General features: G+C 38.8%; 1 protein-coding gene across 6 annotated transcripts in view; it reads right to left on the bottom strand.

Annotated features, from left to right (window-relative positions):
• PRIM2 (DNA primase subunit 2) overlaps nucleotides 1–17,233 on the bottom strand; it is a 328,903-nt gene extending 311,670 nt beyond the window's left edge. For 3 of the 6 annotated variants that reach the window (XM_054686810.2, XM_054686812.2, XM_063812498.1), the window contains exons 1-5: nucleotides 16,508–16,631; nucleotides 15,609–15,771; nucleotides 13,648–13,751; nucleotides 9,931–10,010; nucleotides 8,166–8,286 (exon numbers count right to left, since the gene is read on the bottom strand). In XM_054686810.2, coding sequence (XP_054542785.1) covers nucleotides 8,166–8,286; nucleotides 9,931–10,010; nucleotides 13,648–13,751; nucleotides 15,609–15,762 — 459 coding nt within the window. In that variant the 5' untranslated portion in view covers nucleotides 15,763–15,771; nucleotides 16,508–16,631. Of the gene's footprint in view, nucleotides 1–8,165; nucleotides 8,287–9,930; nucleotides 10,011–13,647; nucleotides 13,752–15,608; nucleotides 15,772–16,507 lie in introns of all 6 variants that reach the window. The other 3 variants (XM_054686811.2, XM_063812499.1, XM_054686809.2) reach the window with 2 other exon arrangements.
• Between the last annotated feature and the right edge of the window lie 3,386 nt (nucleotides 17,234–20,619).

The raw sequence follows: 20,619 nt of genomic DNA, 5'->3' as shown, positions 1-20,619 counted from the left end.
ACTTGCAACACCATGAATGAAACAGGGATATTACGTTAAGTAAATAAAGCCAGGCACAGAAAGACAAATATGTCATGATCTCACTCATATGTGGAATCTAAAAAAGTTGATTTCATAGAAATAGAGGGTAAAATAGTGATTACCAGTAGCTGGGGTGGTTAGGGAGGAAAAGAGGTTAGGGAGATGTCTGTCAAAGGATGCATAATCACAGTTAAGAGTATTAAGTTCAAGAGACCCATTGCACAACATGATGTCTACAGTTAATGACAACAAACTGTATTGATGAAAAATGCTAAGTGAGTGGATATTAAGTATTCTCACCACAAAAATAACTGTTGATGTAATACATTTGTTAATTAGCTAGATGTAATCATTCCACAATGTATCCTTCAAAACATTATATTTTACAGTGAATACATACAATTTTATATTTCAATTTTTAAGTAAATTTAAAAGAAAAAAATTAAACACAGGAGGGAAAAATAAATAAATAGAAAATTGAGAAAACAGTTGATGAAAGTTTTCAGAAAATAAAATAAAAAGACAAAGATTGAATGTCAGGACAGAAAAGAAAATAAGAGTACCAATCCAGAAAATATAAATTCCAACTAACAAGAGGTTATAAAAAGAGAACATAGAAGAAATTATTAAAGCAATAATAAAAAGAAATTTTCTAACTGAAGAATCAAATCTTCAGATTAAAAGAGCCCACCAAGTTCCCAACCAAAAAACTGAAAAAAGGTGCAGACATCGCCATGAAAGTTCACTACACAAGAGAGTGGGACTGGCAAAGGACACAAAGTTACATGCAAAGAATAAGAAGTCAAAATGAAATCAGGCTTCTCAAGAGCAACTCTAGAAGCTAAAAGGTTCAGCAAGCAATATCTCCAAAATGCCAATAAAAAATATTCCCAACATACAGGTATTTGCCTGTATACCAAGGCAAACTACACTCAAGTTTGACAGTATTATAAATACATTTTTCATACAATCTAGAACACAAAAAGTTTACCTCTGTTGATATATTAAGAAATAATTTGTATGACCATACTAGGACAATGGCAGGGAGTAGGGAACAGAGCATATGGGAAGAAAAGTTTGTACACTATTGAAATTAACTTAATGCTAATCCCAACTAGATTGTTTTAAAATAAAATATAATTGTAATTCTAAGGGAAACCACAAAGAAAATAACTCAAAAAATACAGTAAAATAAACAGCAAAGGAATTAAAATGGTACACTAGAAAATACCAATTTAACACAAACAAGGCAGTAATGGAGAAATAGAGAAACCAAAAAACCTTAAGACATATGAAACACATAGATGGCACATGGAAATACTAAGTTATCAGTAATTAAACATAAATGGATAAAACGATCCATGCAAAAGTCAGAGACTTCCAAAATGAATAAAAAAGAAAAGAAGATGATCCAACTATATGATATTTACAACAAACACACTTTAGATTCAAACACACACAAAGGATGAAAATAAAAAGAATAGAAAAAGACATATCATGTAAACAACAACCATAAAAGATCTGGAATGGCTATGCTAATATCAAACAAACATAACTTAAAACAACAACAAAAAAATGTTACTAGAGAGGAACATTTCATAATGATAAAAGGGTCAACCCATCAAGAAGATTTAACAATTATAAACATATATGCACCTAACAAGAGAGCCCCAAAATAAATGAAGCAAAAATTGACAGAATTAAAGATAATAAATAAACAATAACAGTTGAAGACTTTAGTACCCCACTTTCAATAATGGATAGAACAAATAGGCAGAAGATGAACAAGGAAACCGAAGCTTTGAAAAGCACTATAGACCAACCAGATCTTATAGACTGTATCTACAGAACACTCGAACCAAGAACAGCAGATACACATTCTTCACAAGCACACATGGAACATCCTCCAGAACAGACCATATGCTAGGTCATAAAATAAAATTCAATAAATTTTAAAAGATTGCAGTCATATAAAATATATTCTCAAACTAAAATGGAATTAAATTAAAACCAGTAACAGAAGTTCAGCAAATTCAAAAACGTGGAAATTAAACACTTCTAATCAATGTGTCAAAGAAAAAAAGAATACTTTGAAATAAATGAAAAAGAAAACGCAGCATACAAAAACTCATGGTTTGCATCTGAAGTAGTGCTTACAGGAAAGTTTATAGCTGTAAATGTCTACATATAAAAAGAAAAAATATCTCAGATAAATACCCTAAACTCCTACCTTAAGAAACTAGAAGAAAAGAGCAAACCAAACCAAAGCAAGCAGAAGGAAGGAAATACTAAAGACTGTAGGAGAAACTAGTGAAATAGAGTCTAGAGAATAACACAGAAAAATCAATGAAACCAAAAGTTGGTTCTTTGAACAAATCCAGTAACACTGACAAACCTCTACCTAGATGACAAAAAAAAAGAGAAGACTCTAATTGTTAAAATCAGGAAGGAAAGAGAAGACATCATCACCAATACTTTTATTTTCTTAAAGAAATCAAAAGGATAAGAGAAAACTATGAATAACTGCATGAATCAATTAGATAACTTAGAAGAAGTGAATAAATTCCAAAAAAGACACAAATTACTAAAACTGACTCAAAAAGTAATATAAAACTTAAATAGATTCATAATAAGTAAAGAGAAGGAATTGGTAATTTTGATGACCCACAAAGAGAAGCCCAGGCCCAGATTAATTCACTGGTAAATTCTACCAAACATTTAAACCAATCCTTCACAACCTCCTCCAAAAAACGGAAGGAAACATTTCCCAACTCATTCTATGAGGCCAATATGATCCTAATACCAAAACCAGATATAGACATCACAAAAAACCTACAGACCAGTATCCCTTATCAATATAGATGCAGAAATCCTCAACAAAATACTAGCAAACCAAACCAAGCAGCATATTAAAAAGATTATATAACATGACCAAGGGGGATTTATTCCAGGATTGCAAGGTTGGTGTAACATCCAAAAATCAATTAATGTAACACAACTTTTTTTTTTTTTTTTTTTTTTTTTTCTGAGACAAAGTCTCACTCTTTTGCCCAAGCTGGAGTGCAGTGGTACAATCTCGGCTCACTGCAACATCCACCTCCCGGGTTCAAACGATTCTACTGCCTCAGACTCCTGAGTAGCTGGGACTACAGGCACACACCACCATGTCTGGCTAATTTTTTGGTATTTTTTTTTTAGTAGAGACAGGGTTTCACTATGTTGGTCAGGCTGGTCTCAAACTCCTGACCTCGTGATCCGCCCACCTCGGCCTCCCAAAGTGCTGGGATTCCAGGTGTGAGCCACCGTGCCCGGCCCAACACACCGTATTAATAAAGGACAGAAACCATATGATCATCTCAATTGGTGCAGGAAAAGCACTGACAAAATACAACATCCTTTCTTAATGAAAATATTCAACTAGAATTAGAAGAAAATCTCCTCAATCTGATAAAGGGCATCTATAAAAAAAAATCACAGCTAAAACCATGCAACATAGTGAAAGACTAAATGCTTTCCCCTGAGATCATGATCACTGCTATTGCCACTTTTATTCAACACTGTACTGGAGATTCTAGCTGGACAACTGGGCAAAAATAAAGAAATAAAAAGCATCCTGATTAGAAAGGAGTCAGAATATCTCTGTAGAAAACATAATCTCATAATGAATCCACTATAAAACTGTTAGAATTAAAAAACAAGTTCAATACAAAAAATTAGCAGGGTGTGGTGGCCGGCAGGAGGCTGAGGCAGGAGAATGGCATGAATCCAGGAGGTGGAGCTTGCACTCCAGTCTCGGCTACAGCGCAAGACTCCATCTCAAAAAAAAAAAAAAAAAAAAAAACAAGTTCAGCAAGGTTGCAGGATACAAGATGATCAATATACAAAAATCACCTGGATTTTTATATACTAGCAATGAACATTCCAAAATGAAATGAAGAAAACAACTCCACTTACAATAACATTGAAGAATATTTAGGTATAAATGTAACAAAAAATTACAAGACATTGTTGAAAAAAATTAAAGAAGATCTAAATAAATAGAAAGACATCCCATGTTCATGGATTGGAAGACTTAATATCATTACAAAAGAACACCTCCCAAACTGATCTACAGATTCAATGTAATCCCAATGTGAATCCTAGCTAGCTTCTTGGTAGAAATTAACAAGTTGATCCCAAAATTCATTAAAAAATGCAAGGAACCCAGAGCAGCCAAAACAATCTTAAAAAAAGAACAAAGCTGGAGAACTCATACTTCTCAATTTTAAATCTTAACAATAAAGCTACAGTAACCAATAATCAAGACCACATACTACTGACATAAGGATAAGCAGACAGATCAATGGAATAAAATTAAGAGTACTGAAATAAATGTTTACATTTACAGTTGTATTAGTCTGTTCTCACGCTGCTGTAAAGAACTGCCTGAGACTGGGTAATTTATAAAGGAAAGAGGTTTAATCCTGAGGCCTCTGCGTGTCTGGGGAGGCCTCAGGAAACTTACAATCATGGCAGATGGCACCTCTTCACAGGGCGGCAGGGGAGGGAATGAGAACCAAGCAAAGGGGTAGGCCCCTTATAAAACCATCAGATCTAGTGAGAACTTATTATCATGAGACTAGCATGGGGGAGACTGCCCCCATGATTCAGTTACCTCCCACCAAGTCCTTCCCATGACACGTGGGGATTACGGGAACTACAATTCAAGATGAGATTTGGGTGGGGACACAATCAAACCATATCAACAGTCAACTGACTTGACAAGTGTGCCAAGACAATTCAATGAGGAAAGAATGGTTATTTCAACAAATGATGCTGGGACAACTAGGTATCTACATGCAAAAGAATGAAGTTGGACCCTTACTTCACACCATGTATAGAAATTAACTCAAAATGGACCACAGATATAAATGTAAGAGCTAAAACTACAAAACTCTTACAGAAAAAACTGTAGGAGTAAATCTTTATGACCTCACATTAGACAAAGACTTCTTAGACTCAACACCAAAAGCACAAGTGACAAGAAAAAAAGATAAATTAGACTTCATCCGAAAAAAAAAAAAAAAACCTTTTTGTTGCAAACAATACCATCAAGAAAAGACAACCTTCAGAGTGGGGGAAAATATTTGTAAATCATATATCTGATAATGGACTTGTATCCAGAATATGTAAAGAACACTCAACAATAAAAAGCCAAACAATTCAACTACAAAACAGGCAAAGGATTTGAACAGACATCTCTTCACAGATGATACACAAATGACCAATAAGCATATGAAAAGATATTCAGCTTCATTAGAAATGCAAATCAAAACCACAATTACATACCACTTCATACTCACTATGATGGCTATATTTTTTTAAAAGGTAACAATTTTTGGTGAGGATATGGAGAAAGTGGAACCCTCATCCACTGCTGGTAAGATATATAATGATACAGCCACTTTGGAAAACATTTTCATAGCTCCTCAAAAGTTTAAACACAGAATCACCCTATGACCTAGCAATTCTACTCCTAGGTATACACCTGAGAGAAAGGAAAACATATTCACACAAAAACCTGGACACAAATATTCACTGTAGCATTGTTCATAATAGCCAAAATGTGGAAACCATCCAAATGTCCCTCAAATGCTGAACAGGTAAAATATTATTTGGCAATTAAAAAATTAAGTACTGATACATTCTACAGCACAGATGAAACTTGAAAATATTATGCTAAGTAAAGAAGTCAACCACAAGGGACCACATATTGTATGACTCCATTTATATGAAATGTTCAGAATAGACAAATCCAGAGACAGAAAGCAGGTTAGTGGTTGCCAAGGGTTGGGAGAGGAAGAATAGGGAATGACCATAAATGGGTATGAGGTTTCATTTTTAGGTGAAAATGTTCTAAAATTACATAGTGGTGTTGATTGCACAATCTGTAATTACACTAAAAACCAATGAATTATACATTGTAAAAGGGTGCATGTCAAGATTTGTGAATTCTAGCTCAATAAATCTATTATTTAAAAAAGTATATGTGACGTTGAGACACTCTACAGCTGGGGTCTCCAACTCTCAGGCCACAATACCAGCACCAGCACATGGCCCAGTAGGAACCAGGCTGCACAGGAGGTGAGCAGTGAGCGAGCATTATCACCTGAACTCCACTTCCTGTCAGATTAGTGGAGGCATAAGATTCTTGTAGGAGTGCGAACCCTATTATGAACTGCACATGTGAGGGATCTAAGATGTGCACTCCTTATGATAATCTAATGCCTGATGATCTGAGGTGGATCTGTTCATCCCAAAACCATCCACACCCCTCCCCGTCCCCCGACCTCAGTCCGTGGAAAAATTGTCTTCCATGAAACCAGTCCCTGGTGCCAAAAAGGTTGGAGATGGCTGCTCTAGAATAAATAATAGACCTTCTCAAGGACACCTCTCTCTACGACCTACTAAAAATCAGTAATTTCAACAAAAGCAAAAAATAAACTATTTCTAATAGGAATGGATAAATTAACTGTAATTGATAATTGCAATAATGGACTTCACCAAGGATCAAAGTTAAAAGCAAAGTGGAAGATGCAATGGGTTTGGTTCAGATGGTACCATGCACGACATCTGTCTATGCAAAGGTAGATATGACTTAGAAACCTCACGAAGTAAATGAAAGAAACTATAGAAACTGCCTACCTAGCATATATTTGACACTAAACGTCTACAAAATGTTTGTTCACTTCCCTTCACAGTCTCTTTTCCCTAACTCATATACTCCACAGTGTTCCTTGCTACAGTAGATATGTCTTCTACTTGTCAGACAGGACAATGTCTTTCACCTATTGCAACTTCTACTTTTTTATTTTATTTGGCTTTAAGCCATGCATTCCAACAACAAAATAGAGTCTCAGCCAGTCCTACTACCATCTGACTGCTCTAAAACTTCCAAAACATAATTTTTCTACATTCCCATTGTGGCATATATCTACCAAAAAGACATAAATTCTGGGCCCGGCACGGTGGCTCACACTTGTAATCCCAGCACTTTGGGAGGCCGAGGCGGGTGTATCACCTGAGGTCAGGGGGTTCAAGACCACCCTGGCCAACATGGCAAAACGACGTCTCTAAAAATACAAAAATTAGCCAGGCATGGTGGCACACACCTGTAGTCACAGCTACTCAGGAGGCTGAGGCAGGAGAATCGCTTGAACCCAGGAGGTGGAGGTTGCAGTGACCCGAGATCAGGCCACTGCATATTCCAGCCTGGATGACAGTGAGGCTCCATCTCAAAAAAAAAAAAAAAAAGATATAAATTCCATTTCCAATACTCATCCCTGTTAAATGAGTCCCAAAGATCTCTTCTTTTTTTATATAATTACAATATGTAAATCATTCAGATTTGTCTGCAAAATTATTTTTTAAAACTATTCAGACAGATCTTACTGACATTTTTGATTTATGGTTTTTGTTTTTTTTTTTTGAGACGGAGTCTTGCTCTTTCGCCCAGACTGGAGTGCAGCGGCATGATCTCAGCTCATCGCAACCTCCACCTCCCGGGTTCAAGCAATTTTCATGCCTTAGCCTCCTGACTAGCTGGAATTATGGACACGCAGCACCATGCCTGGCTAATTTTTGTATTTTTTGTAGAGTGGGGGTTTCACCATGTTGGCCAAGATGGTCTCGCACTTTTGACCTCAAGTGATCCGCCCACCACAGACTCCCAAAGTGCTGGGATTACAGGTGTGAGGCACCACACCCTGCCTGACAACTGACTTTTAAATAAAGTATTACCTCCTCTAAATTTCACGACTATAAATAAGTAACTACCACTTGTCTAGTTTAACACACTATTAGCTTTATTTTGGCCGACAAAATTTTGGTTAAAGATGAACCTTTATAAACTAAACCTTCTTGTGCTTTAATAAAGCACACATTTAACAGAGCAAGTAAGGGTGAGACTTTGTTATTAAGGAGTCCCTTTTCTTCTAGTCATAGAGAAGGAAAGATATATTGTTATCCAAAGCTATTAGCTACTGTTTCAGGCAGGTACTTGGAGAATGTAAAGAGAACACACTACATATTAGTACCAGCACTTAAGACAGAAGGGAAAAATGAATGGTGAGAACAATTAGAAATAACTACAAAAATATACTTACAGCCTCAAACTGCAATTGGCTATCCTTTAAGAAATCCTGAATTTTATCCTTGGGTAAAATACTAAATCTAAATCGAAGGAGATCCATTTCTTGTTGAATGAACCAGCGTCTAAGTTCTTCACTGAAATGAAGGCAGAAATTATGAGTACAAACTAAAAATCCAGTGATTATTAAATCTAAGAAATGTTTATAAAACAATATTCAAACATGAGCAAGATGCCAATGGACAGCAGTTAAAAACATGCAAGTCCTCTATCATGGTAAGGAGAATATCAATACCACATATCACAATCTTCTAGGGATGTGTTGGGTACCAGGTATAGGGGGTGTTAAAAATTAGAAAGATTAAATACAAGAATGCTTCGAGCCTAGCTGCATTACTTTTAAATAACATAAAATACTTCATGCATTTAATGTAACTGCAAAATATTCATTTTATGTTAGAAAATAGGGGCTGGGCGTGGTGGTTCATGCCCATAATCCCAGCACCTTTGGAGGTCAAGGCAGGCAGATTGCTTGAGCCCAGAAGTTTGAGACCAGCCTGGGCAACTTGGTAAAACCCCATATCTACAAAAAAATTAGCCAGGCATGGTAGCATGTGCCTATAGTCCCAGCTCCTCAGGAGGCTGAGGTGGGAGGATCACCTGAGCCCACGGATGTTGAGGCTGCAGTGAGCGGAGATCACACCACTGTACTCCAGCCTAGGTAATGGCATGAGACCGTAGCTCAAAAAAAAAAAGAGAGAGAGAGAGAAAAGAGAAAAAAAAAGAAAATGGGGAAATGGGGCACTCCTTTGGCTTGAGGTGTCTTTATAAATGCCAAATAAAAGACACCAAATTTTTTAAGGCAACTTTGATCAGATTAACTTTGCAAAGGAAACTTTGCTTATGGCTTTACAATTTATAATTTCACAAAATTTAATATGCACATATATACCACAATATTTAAAAGCAATAAAATGTTCATTTATAAGGCAGATACTAATGGGCATTACCGTTATATAATAAAATAATTACCCTACTGGATGCAAAATATGATTTCACATTTTTAGGAGATTTTCACAGATTGTCAGCAACATATTTATTATATAAATTTCACAAACTACATATGCTTTTTTACAGAAGAAAAACTCTAGAACCAAAACTGGTAAGTAATTTCTCAATTATTATCTTGGGATAGTAAGCAATTCCAGAGTCTCACTTGATAAGCCTATTAATTTTAAAAAAAGACAGCCATAACTAAATTATGTGACCAAAATTAACATGTGAGGGAAAAACAATTTTTAAAAAAGCAACTAACTTTACTACCTCTGGGTGGCACTATTAACTTAAAAGAAACCAACTACCAAACAAAAATATCTTAGATTTAACTGGCCCATAGAGCTCAAATTCCAAAAACCTGTATCAAATTCAAGTGTGGGTTTCATTAATTGTTTCTTATAAATATTACCATTTTTTGCAGGAAAAATATCAAAAGTCCTTCTTCCCAATAAAATCCTTTCCAATTTAAAATCCCAAATGAAGAGTCTCTCTCACAAACTTAAGAAGTGTTTCATCAGGCAAAATTCTGCGACAGAATTTTTTCAATATTTTTAAGTAAACAATTTGTTCCAAACAATTTACTATCAGTGTTCAACCCCATGATCAACCGGCTCCTGATGTTATTCTGGGTTTTCCTATGTTTAGCACAACACATCAACTTACCACACACCAATTTATGACCCATGACACCAGATTTGACTGTGAGAATATAAACATATACTTACGACTGGCAATAAGCAAGCCGCAAAATAAAATGAGAAATATGATCTCTTCTTCGTGGTTCATATTCATCTTCTAAGTTTTCCTTAAAAATAATGACACATGAATAAAATAAATGCATTAGAATGGTAAGAGGTGTAAGGAAATACTGAGCCAGCCTAAGCCAATGGTAAAGTAAGTTTCAAAAACATTTCTTTTTTTAGAGATGGGGTCTTGCTCTACCACCCAGACTGGAGAGTAGTGGTCAATCACAGCTCACTGTAACTTCAAACTCCTGGGCTCAAGTGATCCTCCAGCCTCAACCTCCCAAGCAGCTGGGACTACAAGCGACACCCACCATGCCCCGCTAATTTTTTATCTTCTGTATGATGGAGTCTCAATATGTTGCCCAGGCTGGTTATGAACTCCTGGTTTCAAGACTCCTACTCTAGTCCCTCAAAGCACTAGAATTACAGGCATGAGCCACCACACCCAGTCCCAAAACATTTCTTTTTTTTTTTTTCCTTTTTACTTTAAGTTCTGGGATACATGTGCAGAATGTGCAGGTTTGTTACATAGGTATACGTGTGCCATGGTGGTTTGCTGCCCGTCATCTAGGTTTTAAGCCCCACATGCATTAGGTATTTGTCCTAATGCTGTCTCTCCCCTTGCCCCCAACCCCCTGACAGGCCCTGGTGTGGGGTGTTCCCCTCCCTGTGTCCATGTGTTCTCATTGCCAAAACATTTCTTAATATGCTTTTCAGGATAATTATCATTTACCTTAAGCTATCAATCAGATGAAACCGAGAAGTAAACTAATCTTGACAAAACCCCTTGAGTTTGGACCGCACTATTTTCTTCCCACCAACCCCTCTCTTTTAATTTTCTTCTTATCCAGCCTATATCCAAGGTGCTCACCACCTCAACCACTTCTTACACCAACCTCAGCTTCTTTAATTTCAACCATTTGGCAAAACCTAGATTCTTAATCTACAACTACACTCTGCAGTCCTATTCTCAAAATGCTAAGAACCTCTGGAGAAAAAACACAACTATGGGAATTTGGAAAATATAATTTCGTGGCCTATAATCTCAACTAGATCCTTATCAACAGTTGGATCCAAAATAATAAGAACAAACATGTCTTGAGCACTCACTAGGTACCAGGCGGTGCCCTAAGAATTTTTAAGGCATGAACCCATTTAATCCTTTAAAAAAAAAAAAACCCTATGAGGGAGGCACTACTATAATCTTATTTTACAGATAAGGAAACTGAGGCACAGAGAAGTTATGTAACTTGTTCAGGGTCACAAAGCTTGTCCAGAGTAAGCAGCAGTGTTGAGATTCGACACAAAATTATCTCCTTCCTCACTTCTCAGAAAATCGTCAGTCTTCACCAGTTGTCCCAAGACCCCTACTATAGCACCTTTCCCTTCTCTCTGAACAGATGACTTCACCTACTTTACAGAAAATAAAGGCTACCAGGCAGAATCCTTCAGTCCCAAGCTTCCGCATACACATGTTGTGTTGCCTTCCATACATCTCTACAAAGCGTCTCCTCTTCCTGGCATGTAAAGCTACATTAGTCCATTCTCACGCTGCTAATAAAGACATACCCAAGACTGAGTAAACCCATAAAAGGAAAGAGGTTTAACTGACTCACAGTTCCCCAGAGCTGGGGAGACCTCAGGAAACTTACAATCATGGCAGAAGGGGAAACAAACACGTCCTTCTTCACATGGTGGCAGTAAGGAGAAGTGCTGAGCAAAATAGGGAAAAGCCCCTTATAAAACCATCAGATCTTGTGAGAACTCACTATCTAGAACAGCAGCATGGGGGTAACCACCCCCATGATTCAATTACCTCCCACTGGGTCCCTCCCATGACACATGGGGATTATGGGAACTACAATTCAAGATGAGATTTGGGTGGGGACACAGCCAAACCATATGAAAAGCTAATTCCTGCACCTAAACCCCGCAACCCATTTGCTTGTGCCTCTTAAAGACCCTGACTTATCAAATGCTCTCTCAAAGTTTCATCTTCAAGCTCCCCTCTTCCCCATTCTATTCTAGATCTTCTGCTCAGCTTATAAACATGTTTAAGTATCTCCTGTCATATATGTACAAGTGTGTGCTTGTATATCTTCTCTTTTCCCTAAAACAACCTCTATATTCTGCCCTATTTCTCTTCTCTTTTCAGCTACACATTTTTAAAAAGTACATCTTCTATATCCACCGCTCCACCTTCCTTCTCCAACCACTGTCATTGTTCTGGTCTCTGCCCCTATCTATAAGGGCCCATCCAGCTGCTAAATCCAATGGACACTGTACAATTCATCTTACATAATCTATCTTAAGCTTCTGAAACTATTGTGGTTAAAAGCACCACTACAGAAACAAAATACCCAGATTCAAATCTTGGCTCCACCATTTACCATCTTATGAGCTTGGGCAAGTTATTCAGTCTGTGAATAAATAGGCTGTATCTATAAAATAGGGATGATAATACCCACCTCATAAGACTGCTGTATGAATTACATACATGGGTTAATATATGTAATGCACTTAGAACAAAGTCTGGTACATAGCAAACATACTATTAATATAAATATCTGCTGTTATTCCCTATTATCATTATTAATATCATGATCATTATTATTGAAACTCTAGCCCTCCTTGGCTTCTATGACACTACTATCCTGGTTCATCTCCTACTTCTGAGAAAGCTCCTTTCCATTCTCCTTCCCAAATTCCTCCAATTCCACTTTACCTTCAATATTGGTATTCTTCATGTCTTAACTTCCACCGTCATCTCTTCTAACTCAAATATTTTTCTAGGGTGCTCTTACCTACTCCTGATGATTCCAACCTTCTGCTAAATCTACTCCCACCACATGTCTTCCTGTATATTCAGACCTGTATATCCAATTGTCCACTAGACATCTCCACAGGCACCTCAAATTCATGTTAAGAACTAAACTCTACATCTTCCAAGACTTGCTTCTCCTCCTGCATATCACATCTCAAAATATTACCACCATCCACTAATTTTCCTAACTAGAAACCTGGGTGTCATTTATAACTCTTCTCTCTCCATTCCCCCTACAATCAGTCACTAAAACCTTTTGATTCTACCTTCTTAATGTCTCTTCAACCGGTCCCCTTCTGTCATTTAATTCAGACTCTCATCATTTCCGGGCTTCTAACTGGTTTCCCTCCTAACAGACATGACCCTGTCAATCTGCTGCTGGCAGTCATCTTCCCAAAATGAAAATCTAATCACATCTGTCAACATGCAGCTCCACTACTACCTCTTCTGGAAAGCCTTCCCAAACCTCCCCAATCTGAGCTGCATAATTATGTATGTTTTTGGAGTTCCTGGAGCATGCGTCTATAAACACAGTCATCATCCTGTATTGCACGGGATACATTTGGCATATCTGGAAATATGTAGGGGTAGAAGCCAGAGATGCTACTGAGCATCCTACAGTGCACAGAACAATCCCTGCAACAAGGAATTATCAGACCCAAAATGATGTTAGTCCTGAGGTTGAGAAACCCTGCCATATTATAATCATCTGACTTCATGTCAATCACCCCTAATACACTGAAGAACCTTCAGGCTAATGATACATTAGTCTTTATAAAAGCCCAGTGCCTAATATAATATCTTTCCCACAAGTGACACTCAATACATAAATGCATAGAAACTGAAGGAACTTTTTTTCCTTTTTTACTTACTCTGTAGGAAAACTTGAGCTTCCGAAGCTCACTCTCCAACTTACTCTGGTATTGTTCAGTTCCTTTCACATAGCTCACTCCAAGATTTTCAACTGATTTTAACACTAAAAAAAAGAAAAAAGGTATAAATGCAAGATAATGTTTTAAAACTAAATCCAAGACAAAATCTATGGAGGGCAATTCCATAATTACTTGTTTACAGAACATGACAGGTAATTGCCAGTTTATTTCCTGTAACGACATTATATAAACTACATATGCTTATAAGAGGATAATGTCCATCTATGTGCAGAAAATATCCATGTCCCACAGCATAATCTAATACCAGGGATTCTCAATCAGGGAAGAGGGATGGATGGTGAATAATCATTCCTGAGGAACAGAAAAGTATGTCAGTATGGAAAAAAAAACTAGGCACTCCTTGTTTGCATCCTTCGTATGGGAGCTGCCTGTTAGGCAGTAGGCATCATTTACTTGGCGTAGATTCAACAGAAAAAAAGCATCCCTTCCTTTCCTGATGAAGCCGAGGACAGGGCACAACAGTGAAGAAGAAAGGCCATCCAAACAGCCAAATGAACCATCCTGAACAGATGCTACATACTGTTCAAAGGTTCCTAAAGCACCATATCAATCTTTCCTCAGATGAATTATTCTCTGGAGGCATTTTTGAAGTCAAGAATGAAGAACTTCTAATTGTCTCCTGAACATAAACCCCATGTCCCACAGGTATGGGTATCCAAATTAATTATCCTCCCCTCATTCCTACTCTTCGTCCTGCCATGCCCATCTCCAACAGCAGAGTTTCTATGCATCAGATCATCCAAGCAGGAACTGCAGCCACTCCACACCTGCTCCCTCACTCCTCATATCCAGTCACCAAATCCTATCAATGCTAACTCCTCAGTATCCCTTAACTCTCTCCCTTCCTACCACTGCCATTGTCATTATCATAGTTCAGGCCCTTATCATTTCACCTCAAGTGCCAAACCCAACGGACACTTTTCAATTACCATCTTAATCCCTATGAAGTATTGACACTGCTAAGCTTTCTAAAACCCTTTTCTCCCTTGTCTTCATTCTTTCATTCAACACACAGGCACTGAGTGCCTCCTCTCTGTATTAGCAGTGCTTACCCTGCTCCTCTAAGAATGATTAACAGTATCTCACCTTTCCCTCTGATTTCCCCACAGGGATATCCTGGAACATAAACTCTGAAGACAACGCTAGTGTTTCTGTTTCAATTCATGTCTAGCCCATTCTTTTCTCTAGCAACACACTGAGGATTAAGTAGGCCCCCAGGACGGTGGCCACATCCTTCTTACACCCCAATATCATATCATTAGCATGGCACAAAATGCCCTCCATACTTCTCCATCCACCCTGAATTCCTGAACTTGTTACTGTTAGCTCAAATATGAAATTCTCTTTCATGCTCCAAGCCTTTGCATAGGCCATTATCTCAGCTTGGAAAAACTCTTCACTTCTTCTCTGCTGGAAAATTTCTACTCATTCTTCAGTATGTCCAGATCACATTTCAACTTCTCTAAGAAGCTCATTTAATAAGACTAAGTCAGTCACTCCCACTTCTTTGTTTCAACAGCACTACCATTTACTTCTACTAGAGCAGTTAAAATACTGAATTATGACTATTATTTTGGATGTCTGTCTCCATGTACTAGAATAAAACTTCAACAAAAAATAACATTATTCATCTCAAAATCCCTGCCACCTAGAACATAATGGCACTCAATAATATGCATTGTACAATAAATAAATGAATGAGTACCAAACCCTCAACAAATATTTGTTGAATGGATTGCTGAATGAAGGATATGAATTACCTCAATAAATACTTGTTGAATGGATTGCTGAATGAAGGAAATGAATTACCTTCATTCATTCTCACAAAGGGTAAGTGAGCTTCTCAAGAATATATACATTCTAATTTAAATAGTACTTACATTTAACTCTATCAATAGCCAAGTTTTCAAATTCTATTAAAGATATGTTTTCAGAAGGTGGCTGCAAGTAAAACTGAAGGCAATGAGGGTAGGAAGCATTCCTCTGGTCACCTGCCAACCTCAGCTTCCTCCACTTTCTTCCAGAAAACTCCATCTTGGTCACCTTAGAAGGAAGTACACAAAAAGCGTAAAATGATGGAAAACAAAGTTGGGGAAAAAAAAAAGAAAAAACACGAAAAAATAATTCCACAAACACAGAAAAAAAATGGATTTGAGGGCATGCACAAAATGTTAGCAGTGGCAATTCCTGGGTGATGTCCTTCTCTCGTTTCCAGATTTTCTACAATACACCTATAATAATTTTGTAATGGGGGTGGGAGAGGCGCTAGAGCAGATGCAGGTGGTGATCCTAATTTTCAGCAACATGAAAGTCAGGTGATGTTGCCTGCTCATTATAGGCCTGTGTGTCACTGTTCTTGGATCTTTACGATCCCAAGAGTTAACATAAGGTTTTAGGTGGTCTGCAATCCTGAACTTAGAGGAAAGTGCTGTAGGTTCTGGCTAAATGAGGGTCTTACTTGATGGACTGGGTCCAGTTACTCACTTCCTCTGTTATGACTCTGGGAAACAGAGCAACTGTCTTTCGGAACTCCTTTTCGGGAGCATCCACAAGTGCCTTACAAAAGTTCCATCCCCAACACCCCTCCTCACTCCACTGGCAAACCTATCTCTCCCCAACTCCTCCCTGGTACCTGGGTGTCTGCCCCAAACAACCAACCCGCCAAGTCTGTCCTTCTGCTACTGCTGCCTGCAAAGTGATCCATCTCTCCTTTCTCTCGACTTGCAAGCCTTAATAACAGGATTGCTCTCTGTCCTAAATTCGCGGAAGTTTCCCTTACCTGCAAGAATTCAAACTCGGGAAAACACAAACGGTGGCAGCCACTGTTCCCGGGTGGCGGGAGAGTTCATATGAAACCGGAAGCGGAAGCGACTAGCACAGAAGGCCAGCCCTGCCCCACCTCCCCTTGGCGGGTAGCAGGGGGTTTGGCCTGAGGCTCTGGGCATGCTCAGTGGAGCGCGTCTGGGAATTCAAGGTGTTCCATCCACCTTGGCAGCTTTAAAGTGTTTGGATGTCAGTGTTTGGGGGATTTTTTTCCCAAATTTTAAGATGCATTTCCTGTATGTGGAGTCGGTAGCTTTAACGGTTGAAACTGGGGTGCTGAATGCTAGTGGCGAGAACTCCCACACCCCGAAAATTGAACCAATGTAACTTCGTTTGGGGACACTAACAAATATTCCCTATATTGAGGAAAATATGGCGCTTTAACCCGCAGGGCTGGCACTCATCACTTTCAATCTGGGGAGGAATGAGGAAAAAAGGCATTAGGATCTTTTTTGCACCTAGCTCACTATTAGGGGCTCTTTTTTTTCCCCTCGTTTAATCTTTCAGCGACCTATAAGGTCCTATAAGATCGTATTACCCCCATTTGGCAGATGACAAAACAAGTTACAAGATCCTCGTTAGTTTGCCCGTCTACATACAATACATATTTTGAATTTCGTATTGGGCGGCAAGCCCCTACTGGCAGGTTCCACGTTCAATTCGCTCCCCGCTCTCCGGCAATGCCTCGCACAGAGGAAGCGCGCAGCTGAATTATCTGTGGAATGAACTAGAATGAATGAAAGAAGGCACATTCGCAGGAATGGCTCTGCAATCTACAGGAATTAGAAGAACCCAGCCTCGGAGGGAAGGTAGGGTGGAAGAAGATGAAGCACTGGAGATTACGCGGACCTGCCGCTTACTCTCCAGATGTCCGACTGCAGACTCACAAGCGGGGCGTCAGAGCCACCACACCAGTTCTCCGCTGTCTGTAAGATTTTCGAGAACTGGAAATTAACTTCACTCGTGGCCTCTAGGAGGCGTGCCTCGCTTACAAATGTGCTGGAATGAGGCTCCGGTATAGGTAGTCCTTAGGAGATCAAATGAATGCTTTGAAATGATCACGTTTTTAGAAATGCAAAGTACATTGAAACAATATCAAGGTTCAAAGCATCTACCCAGCCTGGACTAAACTGTGGCTGGCACTGACTTTATATCAGGACCTGTTCTAAGTGGTTTACATATCAACTCATTTTATTATCATAACCACATAAGATAGGTTATTCCCCCCCGACCCACCACCAATACCCGAGACAGAGTTTTGTTCTGTCGCCCAGGCTGGAGTGCAGTGGAGCGATCTTGGCTCACTGCAACCTCCGCCTCCGGGATTCAAGCGATTCTCCTGCCTCAGCCTCCCAAATAGCTGGGATTACAGGCGCCTGGGTAATTTTTGTATTTTTAGTAAAGACGGGGTTTCACCATGTTGGCAAGCTGGTCTCGAACTCCTGACCTCGAGATCCGCCCACCTCGGCCTCCCAAAGGTTATTATATTAAACGTATTTTCTAGATACGGAAACTGAAGAACAGAGAAGTTAAATGAAGTCAAAAGGACACAAAATGTCAGAGCCATGTTCAAACCCAGAGAAACTCTCTAGGCCCCACTGTGCTAACGATCTCACTACACCAATTCCAGTAATATGACAGCAGAGCTTCACCTCATTTCTTCCTCTCTGTATTAAATACATAATACAAATACGTAATACAAATACATCACGTGGTCCAAAGAAGACACCTGAAAGCATATAAACTGCCTGAAAAAACCTGCAGCACAGACCATAAGAATATTTACATGAATATCTTATCTCTGGATAGCAAACAAATTTAAATATTATAAATTACAAAGAAAAAAGATATAAAGACTTGACCATAAAAAATATAAAATTATGCATGTAAAAAATTCACAGAAGTATTTTGCACTCATCAAACTAGAGAAAGGTCTACCAAAAGTATAACATCGAAAAGGTTAATGCCATCAGGATACAAAGAAGTTAACTCATTAGGAAAAAAATCCTAAGACACAAACAGAAAAATAGGACAAGAAGAAGAACAGGTAACTCATAGAAAAAATAACTAATGTTAAATATGAAAAATGTTTTTATCACTAGTAGCAAAGAAATTTTCTCCTGCAAAATTGTCAAGGATTTTATAATGAAACTACTCAGTGTTGCCACCTGTTTTGCTCCTCATTTAAACCCCTGAGGCTCTTCATGACTCCCATATGGTGTAGTTCTTTAAATAATTATAGCCCTCTACTACAGAAGTTCTTTATCTTTTGGAAGATCAAGATTAAGAACTTCTGTAGTAGAGGGATGTAATTAGGTCTATGAACCACTGGACAATGTGATGAAAGCTCTCTTCAGAAAAATGCACCTACACACACATCTATACTATTTCAAGAGGTTCAAGATCACCATATGTGGCTGGTTAAGAATTCCAGCACTACTAGGTTTTAAGCTTTCTTTGGATGAGCCCTTTTGTTCATCTCTGTGATCCCCAAAGTACTTGCTACAATATCTGCCCAATTAGAAGACGAAGTAGCCAGTGTCATTTCATGACCAGCTCAGAGAAAACTGGAAATATATGTTCATGCTTAACATACCAATATCTTACTATGTCACATAATAGCTGCCTTTTCATCATATTAAAAACTGATTTTAAGCCCCGGGGAACAAAATACCCTGTGTTGGTCAGCTAGTCCAGCATTTTTATTGTTTTCTAATGCCACAGTTTTGGTCACTACCTCACTGTGAAGGGTGTTTTTCTGAATCCAGAGGCAATTGCAATATAAATCCGCATACCACGGTATCAATAATGCACAATAATGTTATACATTTCAGCAGCCATGTTCGGTAAATCACTGTGAGCTCTTTCATGTATTCACTTCATCTACAAAAAATTGATTGACACAATGCTCAGCCCTGGCAACCAAGATTCTTGTAAATACAGACATTGACCTCACAATCATGGGAAGGAAAACATACATAAACACGTAAGTTTTACTTCCACTGAACCATAGCATCTCAAAAACAGGGATGACTGTTTCATTCATTTCTGTGACCCCAGTGCCTGGCACTCCATGGGCCCTCAATAAATACTTATGAAACTGAATTGTTTTTGTTTTTTCTTTGGTTTTGGTTTGTTTTTTGAGACGAAGTCTCGCTCTGTTGCCCAGGCTGGAGTGCAGTAGCATGATCTCGGCTCACTGCAACCTCCAACTCCTGGGTTCAGGCAATTCTCCTACCTCAGCCTCCCGAGTAGCTGGGATTATAGGCGCCTGCCACCATGCCCAGCTATTTTTTTGCTTTTTTAGTAGAGACGGGGTTTCACCACGTTGGCCAGGCTGGTCTCAGACTCCTGACCTCAGGTGATCCACCTGCCTCGGCCTCCCTAAGTGCTGGGATTATAGGCATGAGCCACTGCGCCCAGCCCATACTGAATTGTTGAATACTGTGAGAGACATATGAAAAAAAATGCTGGGTTCAGCTTCCCATTAAACAGATGGTTTGAATCAAATGTGACTCCAACCTATAAAACTTCAAGTCCTCATCTGAAAACATTATACACATTCCTTCCAGAATGAGTTGGCTTCCTAGTTTAGCCTGTAATAAAGCACAGAGTACCTTCTCTGGCAGAATTTCCATGAATCATCACTGCTCAATTCAGTGCCTGCCCTGGGCATTACCCAGCTACAGACAGACTGCCCCACGTGGCATTCACCCTGAGATAACTCCTCCACAGCTCCAGAACTTCTATCCCAAAAAGTGTCACACTTACAGCTGAGAATTTAGTTGCCATGCTTGGTAAATCTAAGTGAGTGTTCATTCCTCTTCTGAGCGGGGTGTGTCGCCCTGAAAACCAAAGGCGTGGTAAGCTTCTTTACTGAGTAAGCATGCTGTAAACTCTAGGTCCTACCAGCTGTGTTTGCCATGAAAAGCAGAGAACACGAGGTATTTCCAGCAAGATAGCTGACCCATAAAAGCTAATGCAGAGTTAGCCAACCTCTGGCCCTCCACCCTCCCCATTTCACTGCCTACCTCTCGGAGTTGGCTGGGAAACAACCTAAAGAAAGCA

This window comes from Pan troglodytes, chromosome 5 (genome assembly GCF_028858775.2).
Source record: "Pan troglodytes isolate AG18354 chromosome 5, NHGRI_mPanTro3-v2.0_pri, whole genome shotgun sequence".
In the NCBI taxonomy this organism is placed as follows: domain Eukaryota; kingdom Metazoa; phylum Chordata; class Mammalia; order Primates; family Hominidae; genus Pan; species Pan troglodytes.
The sequence above is the reverse complement of the archived record's forward strand: the minus strand, read 5'-3'. Positions and strand labels throughout refer to the sequence as shown.